Genomic DNA, 12,068 nt, shown 5'->3' on the forward strand with positions numbered 1-12,068 from the left:
AAGAGAAGGAAGTAAGAAGAAGATCGAGAGAAGAACTATCATAGCCCTACTGTTATCCATTTAGAATCTAACAAGAATGAAGCACTATTCATTCATGCAGAGAGTCTGCATCAGTAGAACCAGTATTTTAGTTCACAACAATCCTTACTGCTAAATACTCTAAATTCTCTTTAAGCATTCATACTGACAGCTCACAGGACTACACAAAACATGGTTGCTACTGGTACAAAATGAAGTATATTAGCCGTACAACACGTAAAAAAGAGCTACACTTGTTAAGACTTACACCATCCAGTTAGCTGGTAGTGGAAAAGAAGAATTAGACAGTGATGACCAATGTATGCAAATAAGCATTGTTACCATCAGGTCTAGTTAACAGTATGCAGAGAGGCTACTAAAGAGTACAGCATGTAAGATTTTTTGCGCTATTCCCTCAGAGGCTCTTATCTTTCAGACATTTTGCATTGGGTAGCTACACACCCAAGCTACACACCAAAAAACTCTGACTAAAGCAAAAATCAATTCTACATTTGATTGTGTGTTTATAATTAGCAGCAATAATCAGTACCTGATGTAAAAGCTCTTTGAAGTGCACAGTACGAGCCATGAGGTTTCATTTTATCAACATAATCAGTTTTCTTCTCTTGTGTAATACTTCTAAACAGGGCATAGAATTTCCATGCTCAATCTTTTTAACATTATGTTTCAGCCGTTGGACTGCATTTCCCATGATCCTTCACTGTGATGTAAAGCTATAAGGAGGGTAAGGCTATGGGTCTGTCGGGGTGTGTGTGCAGTCATGTATCTCACACATCTCCGTCCTCAATTCGGGCGACCTGTCTCTCCAGCACATCGATCCTGTGCCCCTGAGCTAACACTAGAGCTCGAAGAGCACGGATTTCTGTCAGAATGTCAGCTAGCTGGTCATCCTGCCAAGAAATAGAGATAGAGAGAGAAAGGAAAAAGGCAAGAGAGAATCAGTTAGAGGTCAATTAAAGTCAATCTGTATCCAAAATTGACCTTTTTTTTTTACTTTGTTAGTTCATGTCCCCAGACAGATTAATCACTATTGATCATATCATTTAAAACAGTCTTTGGTTGAATTATAATGACCTTTGCCCGCCTCTAAAATGTCTTCTGAGTTTGGGGTTCATCACCATGCACAAGTGAGTGGGGAAAAATAATATTGACCAATGACTAATAATCCTGATTTCTTTTACTATTGTTCTTCTATGTTTGTCACACTTGTTCCAGATCTTAAAAAAGAGTTGAATGTATGACAAAGACTACCACAAAACACAACTTTTAAATGATCATTTCATTGTTTGAAAGACATAAGTTATCCAACACCAACTGCCTCTGTGTAAAAAAGTAACTGCCCTGTCAGTTTACATTTAACCAATAAACTAAATTTAGTTGATAATTGGGGTCAGTTTAAACCATAAACACCCAGGCTTGATAACTGCCTCAAATCTAAACATCACCTAAAAAGAAATGTGACACAGGCTAAAAGGTCTTAACAAGCAGCCCACCATGCCACAATCAACAGAAAAAGTTATATATACACACACACACACACACACACACACACACACACACACACACACACACACACACAGAGAACCCTGGAAAGGGTTCAAAGTCATCTGTAAGACTCTGGGGGCTTCAGCAAAGCACAGTGAAAGCCATTATCTCCAAATGGAGAAAAATTTGAACAGTGGTCAATTTTTGCTGTTTAGCAAATTCCTCCAAGAGCACAGCAACGAATTTTCCAGGAAGTCACAGAAGAACCCAGACAAATATCCGAGAAACTGCAGGCCTCGCTCACCTCAGAAAAGGTCAGCATTCAGGACTCCACCATTAGTTAGAGACTGGGCAAAAATGGTGGTATACACAGGAGAGTTGCAGCATGAAAACCACTGCTAACCAAGAGGAACATAAAGGTTCATCTTACACTCGCCAAAAACACAGTGATGACCCCCAAAAGCCTTTTGGAATAATGTTCTGTGGACTGATGAGTCAAAATTGGAACTTTTTGAAAGACAGTGGTCCTGTCACATCTGATGTACAGCAAATACAGCATTCCACAAAAAGAACCTCATAACATACATGGAGGTGGTAGTAGGATGTGGGGATGCTTTGCTGCTTTAGAGCCTTGGCATAATTGACTTAACCATGAATTCTGCTCTAAACCAGAAAGTCCAACAGGAGAATGTATGGTCATCATTCTGTGATCTGAAGCTAAAATGAAACTGGGTTACACAGCAAAACAACAATCTAAAGCACAGGAGCAATGCTGAATGACTCAAAGGAAACAAAATAAAGGTTCTGAAGTGGCCTAGTCAATGTCCTGATTTAAACCCCAGTAAGAGGTTGTGGCAGGACATCAACAAAAGCCCCTCCCCCCTCAGTGTGGCTGAACTAAAGCAATTCTGCAAAGTGGGCCAAAATTCTTTCAAAGCAACGTGAAAGACTGATCTCATGTTATAGGCAGTGTTTGCCTGCAACTGTTGCTGCTAGAGGTGGCTCAGCCAGTTATTAGGCTTAGGGGGCAATTACTTTTTCACACAGGGAATACAGGTGTTGCAAAACTTTTTTGTTGTGAATTATTTTGCTTAGCCATTTAAACATAGATCATGTTCTCATTTCCTTCCAAAAGACAACGTAAAAGCTCAGAACTAAACAGCGAAAATAAGGAGAGATTTATCTGCCACTGGTTTATCAGTTACAGTACTGCTTTACTGCCCACAAGTCTTTTTATACCGACATGGCCTGTGGTCATCTTTACGGCTGCAAGCACCACCACAACACCGCAATGATAGCATGACATCTGTCACTGCTTCAATTACATTTCTGTAAAGCAACATACAGTACAGGGCTTGTGGAATACAACCCAAAACACTAACTTACTGTATCATTACATAAAACTAACTCAGTCAAAACAGTGCCTGAGAGCACAGCTGTGTAAAGAGTGGATTAACTCTTCATTTTCATGACTGCAAAGCAAATCGCTTTCATCATGAAAGCTTTGTGTGTCACTAAAATGCAGCATTTTTAGCTTAGAAGAGCAGAAGTGCATGCAAAGTTGAAGGCCAGTTCAAGTCCTGGTGAAACGTGGGCAACAGCGAACCTCAGACGTGCACTTAAATATTGAAACTTCACACTGAATCTTCTAATTACAGTGTGTAACTTAAGTATGGGTCAGTGACCTCCCACCCCCACCCTCCATGTTGAGTTGTAGTCTCATCTAGACAAGCTTATGTGGTTTCTGACACTGTATGACAAACTGTTATCTATACAAATGGACAAAAGTACATTGCTCAGACAGCAACTGTAGCAGCGGTCATCTTGAAGTGAATAACAATGAATAACAACTGTCATTTTTATAGGTATCAGCATTCTGTATCAATAAAATCTATAAATATCTATGTATCAACACTCCTGTGCAAAAAAAAATGGGCCAAGCTTAAAATGGCAAAATATTAAGCTTTTAACAGTCTTAACAAAAAAATCATTAGTTATTAAATTAACAGGAATTAAACAAATAGATTAATTAACTTAGTATGGGAAAGCTTTTCCCTTTGATTTCTTTAAATGTTGAAGTCTTGTGGGTAAACTTGCTGGCAGCCTTTTACAGAATGTGTTCTACTCAGCATTGAGTAACAGTTAAAATATTGCCTAGCTAGTTTGTGTTTAATGGGAGAACAATTGTTCTCTATAGGATTTAAACGTGAACTTTGACCAGGTGAAAAACATTCATAAAAACCATTAGTATTTTGTGTTTGGGCCACTGCAGGAATATATGTAATCTAAAAAATGGTCAAATGTACATTTTCGGGCTTAAAGATGGCGCTACTACAGTTTCAGCTATGTCACATACTTTTATCCAATTTTATAGATATAGATTGCATGTCAAACAGTGTCAGGGACCACATAAGCAATTCTACTAAAGGACAATCATTTGACTAAAAATGATGCTTATGACTGTTGTGACCCAGTTTGTGTTCTTACCTCTTTTCTCACTCTCTCCATCCCTCCCTCGATTTCCCTCCCAACGTGCACCTGCTCCATTGCTTCACTCTCCATTTCTCTGCTGGCAGCAGCACTGGAAGCAGTGGAGGCAGTAGTTGAGTTGGTCTGAGGCAGTAGTTTTGGTCTACCCCGGAGCGTGTTCGATTTAGAAGGAGGAGCGGTGTAGCCTCCACTCAGAGAGACTAAGAGTGGAGGAGCGTCCTGCCCTGCTATCCAGTCTTCAGCCAGAAGGGAGGGCTCTAATCCTGCTGTGTCTGGATACAAATCCCCCTGGAACAGGTCTGACTGGGGGGGTAATTACAGAGAAGGTATAACACATGCTGGTACATATTCTGCAAGTAACACTGTAATTACACTCCCTGTCAAAAATTTGTCAAAGCATGTTGCTTTTCAAAATGTTTTAATAAATTAACATCTGCAATAATTTAACATAATAAATAGTGGACTGTTTAAATGTTGCCATTGCTTTTCGCAAAACAGCAATACTCTTGTTCACTCATCAACTTTCGACCAAGTGTTTTGGTATGTGCTTTTTAACAGTTTTTTTTAACAGTTTTTTTAACAGGGAAATAAAACCATTCATTATTTAGAAAAAAAACTGCTCTTCAAAAAAGGAAAACACTTTCATGAACATATATATAGGCTAATTTAGTCTAGGAAACACACTAAGCATGTCACCAATATACTAACTGTCTATGAGATACAATATACAATACCGATCAGGCATAACATTATGACCACAGAGCAGTACTATTTGAGTGGTGGATCATTCTCAGCACTGCAGTAACATTGATGTGGTGGTGTTGTGTTAGTGTGTGTTGCGCTGGTCTGAGTGGATCAGACACAGTAGTGCTGCTGGAGGACTTAAACACATCAGTGTCAAATCATAGTCCACCAACCAAAAATATCCATAACAGCATCCTGTGGGCAGCGTCCTGTGACCACTGATGAAGGACTAGAGGATGACCAACACAAACTGTGCAGCAGCAGATGAGCTATCATCTCTGACTTTACATCTACACGGTGGACTGACAAGGTAGGAGTGTCTAATAGAGTGGACAGTGAGTGGACACAGTGTTTAAAACCTCCAGCAGCACTGCTGTGTCTGATCCACTCGTACCAGCACAATGCACACTAACACACCACCACCACATCAGTGTTACTGCAATGCTGAGAATGATCCAGCACCCAAATAGTACCTGCTCTGTGAGGGTCTATGGGGGTCCTGACCACTGAAGAACAGGGTAAAAGGGGGCTAACAAAGTATGCAGAGAAACAGATGGACTACAGTCTGTAACTGAAGAACTACCAAGTGCACCTATATAGTCAGTGGAGCTGATAAAATGGTCAATGAGCGTAGAAACAAGGAGGTGGACATAATGCTATGCCTGATCGGTGTAAGTATGTCATCTCTGTTCCTCCCGAGGACAAACCTCGAAACAGCATTTGTTGAAAACCGGTGAATTCAGTTTACCTTTCTTGGTACAGTCATGGAGATCGGCTCAACCTTCCTCTCATGGAGCTTATAGAATCTGGAAGAGATATGGAGAGAAAATGATAGAACTATTTAACTGCGTCCTTCTCATCATAGATAGCAAGACCCCCCCCCTATCACGCAATGCTACCAAGCTGGGAGGGTGAAAGTTGGGGCATGTGCTTCGACTAAGCCATTTGGAGCACCACCATATCTTATTGAACTGTCACTAACACAATGTCACTGAAAGCAGCTTGTAGGAAAATGCTAACTGTCAATTCTGTTTTATCAGCTACCGGATGGGGAGAGAAAGAGCCATCCTACACACAGAGTAGGTGAGTACAGATATGTTCTCATGGACTTCTGGGCTGACGGATGGCTGTGGCTTCACTGGGAATCAAACTCACAATCTCCAAATGACATTGCCATTGCTTTTATGACTGACTTCTTTTGTTTTTCCACCTCATTAGTTAATTAGATTTCATATCATCTTGAATACTATTGGAGGAGTTAAAAGAAAAACATTCTTAACATTAATATATGCAATGTAATGTAACGAGACTTTAGTAATTTCAGACCAATTCTGTTGTTCCATTCATCACGAAATGTTAGCAGAATGTAAAGGGCAGCTTGTTTTCAAATGCTGTAAAAGAAGTTATGAGGAACTTAACTGGCAGAGACCATATATAGCCTGATCTGAGGGTATTTTTACCTGGCTATCTCACACTTGTTCACATCCACTCCTCTCTTACTGAGGAAGCCAGCCCCCCTCTGAGGCTCCTTACTGCTATACAGACTGAGGAAGTGGACGTAGGGTGATTCATCTGTCACCTCAAAGTAACGAATGGTGCAGTCCCCCTGTAAAAAGGAGACAGAACCCATGAACCTAATTGGAGTACAGGTCAGCATAACTTTTGGCAGGCTGGAACTTAAATGATTTATGACTGCTATTCAATCAGCACTGTGCTGCCTGCTTAGGTTGTCCATTTACACATCAGATAGAAAAAAAAACATGGTATTACACGTTGTGTTGTGTATACACAGGTTTGTAACAGTACACTCCAGTTAAATCAGTAAGCGAAACCTCTCAGCCTGGTGTAGGTTAAGAGTGATAGTGCAGGTCTGGATGGTTTTACCTTTCCACACAGATAGACCATGTTCGTGTCTGGGTCGTAGAAAGGAAGTAAAACTCCATTACTGGTGTCCATTTCCTGAACAGCCATTGGCTCAGCGAGATCTTTCTAATATTTACAATTACATGCAACAAACACAGAGCAAAACATAAGAGAGATTTACATGAAAATGTTTTTCACTGGCCCCTCAGTGACTGAAAGAAGCTTAACATGAGTATATAATCTTAAATACTGAAGTGTATATCAAAGTAAATAAACTACAACATTCTACTAATGTACACAGTATGTACTATTAATGTGCATGTAGTATTCTAACTAATTTAGCTCTGGAGTTCCTAACTGACAACACAGCTTGCATACAGCTGTATGCAAAAGTTTGGGCACTCTTGGTGAAATTACATATTTTATTGGTTTTGTAAGTGAAATAAGTTAACACGCCCTCTACAGGGAACTTCTGCACATTTGCATGCACAATTACTGTTTCTTTGCTGAACTTAACATATTGAACAAATATAAAATGTGATGTGTTAAAACATTAGGGCACATATTATATTTTATGTTTCAATTTTTTCCCAAAATGTTGCACACAGAAAAAAAATTACGCACTGAAATTAGCAGGAAAATGGCATATTTAAGTGTGTTCTCTGTAGAGGGTGTGTTAACACATTTACAAAATCAACAAAACATGTACAGTGAGTAGGAGTGGTCAAACCCTTGTACACAAACATACTGTAAATAGAATATATTTATACATTACCAAAAAATAAGAGATGCTTTATTTAATAATACAAAAACAACTGTTTGAAGATACATCACATAAAATGATTCTATTATGATGCTTCTACTCTTATAACTTCATAAGTTTCAACTAATTTGTAGGAAACTGCAACACATTAAATTCTAAATATGCCGAGAATGATTAAGAGCTGTAGATGATCCCAAATTGACTGAGAAAGCTGTATAACATTCAGAATCAAGTTCTAATACAACTAGCATCCACCATGCCTCACATTTGGAAAATAGTAGTGATCAAATCTTGGGGAAGATTTGCACGTACTGCAAATAGTAAATACATAATAACAATACAACAGTTTATTATTTATCATACAATACATTCTTTCTCTTCTCTAAGCACTAGAAATATGGAATGAAATAAACCTTAAAATATTAAAATTGTTTAACCTACTGTATTTTAATGTACACTGTACAAGCTGTTATTGAATAAAATAACAGTAATTATTGATATCACAACATTTTAACAGTAATGCAGATGTAGAATAAATTTTACTAAAATGTTTTGATAATTGATAATAAAAAATAAATAATAAATAAATAAGGATGTTCTTTCTAATGTGTTATGTTTTTTTTCTCTTACTGTGTCCCACAGGGCTAGCTGTCTCTCACTCATGCGGCTGAAGCCGGTTGTCAGGATTTTCCCATCAGCCAGGAAGACGGCCCTCATTGGTCTGGTGCCCTCATGGGCCTTTTCCCGCACCTGAGAGCGGGGGTCATCACAGAGACAAATCATATTATCACAGATCCACAACTGAGTTCTTAGACAGACAGGAGAGATGCAGAAAACAGCCCCAAAGACCCAGCTCTGTCAATGCTGACCTTAAGGACAGTTCCACGTCGGGGGTCAATCACACGCAGAGCTTTGTCCTTGCAGGTGGTGCAGATTACACTGCCCTCTCTGTTCCAGCTCACACTGTAGATCAGGTCTTGGTGGGCGTCACTCAGCTGGTACACCAGCTCACCCGTGCCAACATCCCACACACACAGGACGTTATCACACCCTGGAACAAACAAATGGGAACAAGAATCTGACACACTACGAGAAACTAGCTCCAAGATTTTTGTGATTTTTTTCATCTGCAGAATTATCACTATAAATGATTTGTTATCCAAATTTATGAAGTAAGTACCACATCTTAGCTTTACGTAGCTCTATCCAATAGCTTGCATTTTCCCTGATGATCATATAATAACTATATAGTTACTACTATATGGGCTAGCTCCTATTGCTCCTTAATAATTTATAACATTAACTGTACTCTGCATAGACAGCATACGACACTGTTAATGTCTAGTGGTTCTCCACGTTCCTTTGGAAACCAAAATGTTGCCAAACTGGTGCACTGGCACTCTTCTTCTGCACAAGCTTGTACATTTTACTATTCACTGGAGAGTAGATCTCATGAACCCCAGCATTCCTTGCCAGACTAAAAATCTACGTTATAATCTTTCCATATGGTGTTTAATTTATGTATGTGTGTATTTAATTCCTTACTGATGTTCTTTTTGTATAGATTATAACTAAGTGTGCTCTTTTCTATCGTATACATACTGCATACAAACCATAGATTAGGATGACTGTACAAATGGTTAAATAAAGGTGAAGCAATAAACATGATATTATCATGATATTAAATAATGTCTGCTATCCAACCACAACAGTCTCAGCCAAACATATTTTTAGAACCAGAACTCCTTTTTTTAAAAACATAAATTGTGCACAGTGAGTCAATAGTTATGTCACCATTTCTACTCACTCCACTTACTGCGCAACTCATGGTAGGAAGGATGACCATAAAGACATCATCTATGACTTAAGGCATATTCCACACACACATCATTGTATGATTCAGTAAAATGTATTACTGAAGTAAAAAAGTATGTTAGGCTGACAAACAAGACTTAGCACATGAACAATCCAAGGCTGTGGTGAACCAGAGAGACGTAATCCAAATAATCCAACATTAGCGCCTGGTGCAAGAACCATGTAAACACACACACATATGCGCGCGTGTGCGGAAATACACACAAACAAAAAGATTACCTGCAGTCAGCAGGATGTTAAGAGCAGTTGGGTGCCAGGCCACAATGCCCACTCTTTTACTGTGGCCTTCTAGAGTTACTGCAGCTTCAGTCATCGGTGCTGTGAGACCTCCATCAGGAATCTGCCATATCTACCATCAGCATGACAAAGCACTCAATCAGACATATAGAAAATAAAAGTAATAAAAGCCAATAACAAAGCCAGTCAGAATCAGAACCCAACTTTGGTATTCTACTAAAATAAAAACAAGCCTCTTGCCAAAGTGACTATTAATCAGCTTTATTTCCTCTTCAGCCAACTGATGGTTCATGAAGAAAAGGTCCTGAGTAAAGCCCAGCCAAGCACTTCATATTCCTTAAACGAAAAAAATGTAACCTTCACCTAAAATCTGTCTCAGCCCTCAGAAAGAAATCTTATAAAGCTTGGAGAAAATCCTCTTATCACCAAGTTACATTTAAATTAAAGTCCACAGAGACCCTCCAGGGCTAGTGAACTATGATTATTACATTACAAGCTCTTTCCTTTATAAGATCTACTGACGAGAATACTTTTGTAATTATGCTAAATAAGGGTTCAGTGATGGTAAGTGATGGTTTCCCAGTCACACAGTCTCGATGTCACTTAATACAGTGGCACCTAGAACTGGAAAATATATATAAAAAGGTGCAGACTATGCAAACAGTATTTTTCTGTATCACCAAGTGTTTTCATTTGCACATCCCTTCACAATTAAATTATTTTATGATATTACTTCCTTTTGCTAGAACAAATAGAAAGAAAGGTATTTTAAATGCGTACCATAGCTTCTCAAATCTCAGATTCATTTAAATTTTGGCAATTTTAGCTGTAGTTCACCATAAATTTCATTTAGAACACCTTTTTAAATTTCATCTAAGAAGATATTTTATGATTTGAATTTGATGAAAACTTATTGTTGTGCATAGTGCTTCACATTCAAAACATCCTTTACATGTTTTACCATATTTGTGTAATTGTTTGACATCAAAACAAACAGATAAAATATTAGAAGTGCTCATTTGACTGCAGAATATGACTTGAACGTAAAAGTAATTTAGAGATCATGATACCATGCACCCTGATGACATTAAGCCCTGTGATACTTTCTTTATTCAGGTGTGGAATGTCCTCTATACTGACCTTTACAGTACAGTCTTCTGAGGCACTAGCAATGACATTGTCATCATGTGGACACCACTGAATGTCCAGCACAGGAGCAGCATGACCACACACAGTTGGAGTGGACTGGTCCACTCTGCCACTCTAGTAAAAAGACACAAAACGACAAAACTCGTATTTCTATTTTGAAAGAATATATTGTTGCTGTGTGAACAAAATCCGTTTTTGTTGCCAGTTGCCCTTTACATTGTAGGAAAATGTCATGACAAACTAGAATCAAATCTTATTACATTAACTGAAATTGTTACTCTCATTATAGCTTCTAACGAATAGCGAAGTAACGCTTTATCTAGTCATCAACCAGTTACTGTTATCAGTTACAGATGAATTTATTTTTTCCTAATTTACTGAGATATATATTGCTAACCTTGGTGAGTGGTAACACAAGAAAGGCTCCACCCCCTCCAGCCTCAACAATAACAGCTATGAACTTCGGATTGGCTGCGCAAAGTGGTCCCTCCCATGTGACACGTGTAACTCTGACATCATCCAGGCAATGCTCTGCCTTCCACGCCTGGGCGAACACATGCCGGAACTTACTTTGCCTCACTACGCCCCTCCGGAAGGACATGACTGCAGAAAAAGCAACAGAGTAAATTTAAGGCATTGCTAATAACTCATGAAAGCTAATAGAAGCTGCAGATTAGATAAGGCTAACTGGTTTTACTTGCTTTCATTCATTGTTAGTCTAATTTGTGTTTTTGGATGGACTTCAGTGCACTCAGACATTACAGAGATATCCGCTAATAGAGGCTATTTTAAGGAGCTCTTGTCTCATCTACTTCCAACTGATGTTTACTAGCTCATTTTTACTAAATGATCAGATGTACTGGGATAAGCAGAAAGTAATATAAACGTATTAATAAGAGGGAAATTGAATAAAAAATGGATTTATCATTCAGGACCTGGCACATGCTTTTCCAATATGACCTCCATCCACCTTTCCCTTCAATGCTGTGCTATAACGAACATCAACCAACCTTTCAATAAAATCAATTAATCAAGTGCTAAATCTTCAATAATGAACATTAATAAAGTAGGTATCTAATGGACACCAATTGTACAAGCGCTGTCAACATTAAAAGAGAAGTTTACACATTTTTCACTTTTTTTGCATAATTCAGTTACTGGGATGAAAATAAAGTCATTCTGAGTCTTTTTATGTGAGATGGTGCATCGTACAGAAACATTCTGACTCTCACCACATTATGATTTCTTTACAATGCTAGTGACAGGAACCTGGGGTCAAAATGTCTACAAGGTACAAACATGTCCGTTTAATTTGAGATCCAAAATGACCAGTGAACCTACATGTCCTCCCATTTTTCATATGTAATGCTGACAATAATTAAATAATAGTAAATGAAAAAAAAAGTTTTTATAGACTACTGTG

General features: G+C 38.5%; 1 protein-coding gene across 3 annotated transcripts in view; it reads right to left on the bottom strand.

The window, feature by feature from the left end:
* Positions 1–12,068, bottom strand: part of coro1b (coronin, actin binding protein, 1B) — a 15,877-nt gene continuing 3,809 nt past the window's right edge. For all 3 annotated transcript variants that reach the window (XM_036596545.1, XM_036596544.1, XM_036596546.1), the window contains exons 2-11: positions 11,043–11,248; positions 10,637–10,759; positions 9,479–9,608; positions 8,254–8,435; positions 8,015–8,134; positions 6,643–6,747; positions 6,219–6,364; positions 5,507–5,564; positions 4,012–4,317; positions 1–929 (exon numbers count right to left, since the gene is read on the bottom strand). In XM_036596545.1, coding sequence (XP_036452438.1) covers positions 807–929; positions 4,012–4,317; positions 5,507–5,564; positions 6,219–6,364; positions 6,643–6,747; positions 8,015–8,134; positions 8,254–8,435; positions 9,479–9,608; positions 10,637–10,759; positions 11,043–11,246 — 1,497 coding nt within the window. In that variant the 5' untranslated portion in view covers positions 11,247–11,248 and the 3' untranslated portion in view covers positions 1–806. The remainder of the gene's footprint in view (positions 930–4,011; positions 4,318–5,506; positions 5,565–6,218; positions 6,365–6,642; positions 6,748–8,014; positions 8,135–8,253; positions 8,436–9,478; positions 9,609–10,636; positions 10,760–11,042; positions 11,249–12,068) is intronic.

Source organism: Colossoma macropomum, unplaced genomic scaffold, assembly GCF_904425465.1.
Source record: "Colossoma macropomum unplaced genomic scaffold, Colossoma_macropomum, whole genome shotgun sequence".
Classification (NCBI taxonomy): Eukaryota; Metazoa; Chordata; class Actinopteri; order Characiformes; family Serrasalmidae; genus Colossoma; species Colossoma macropomum.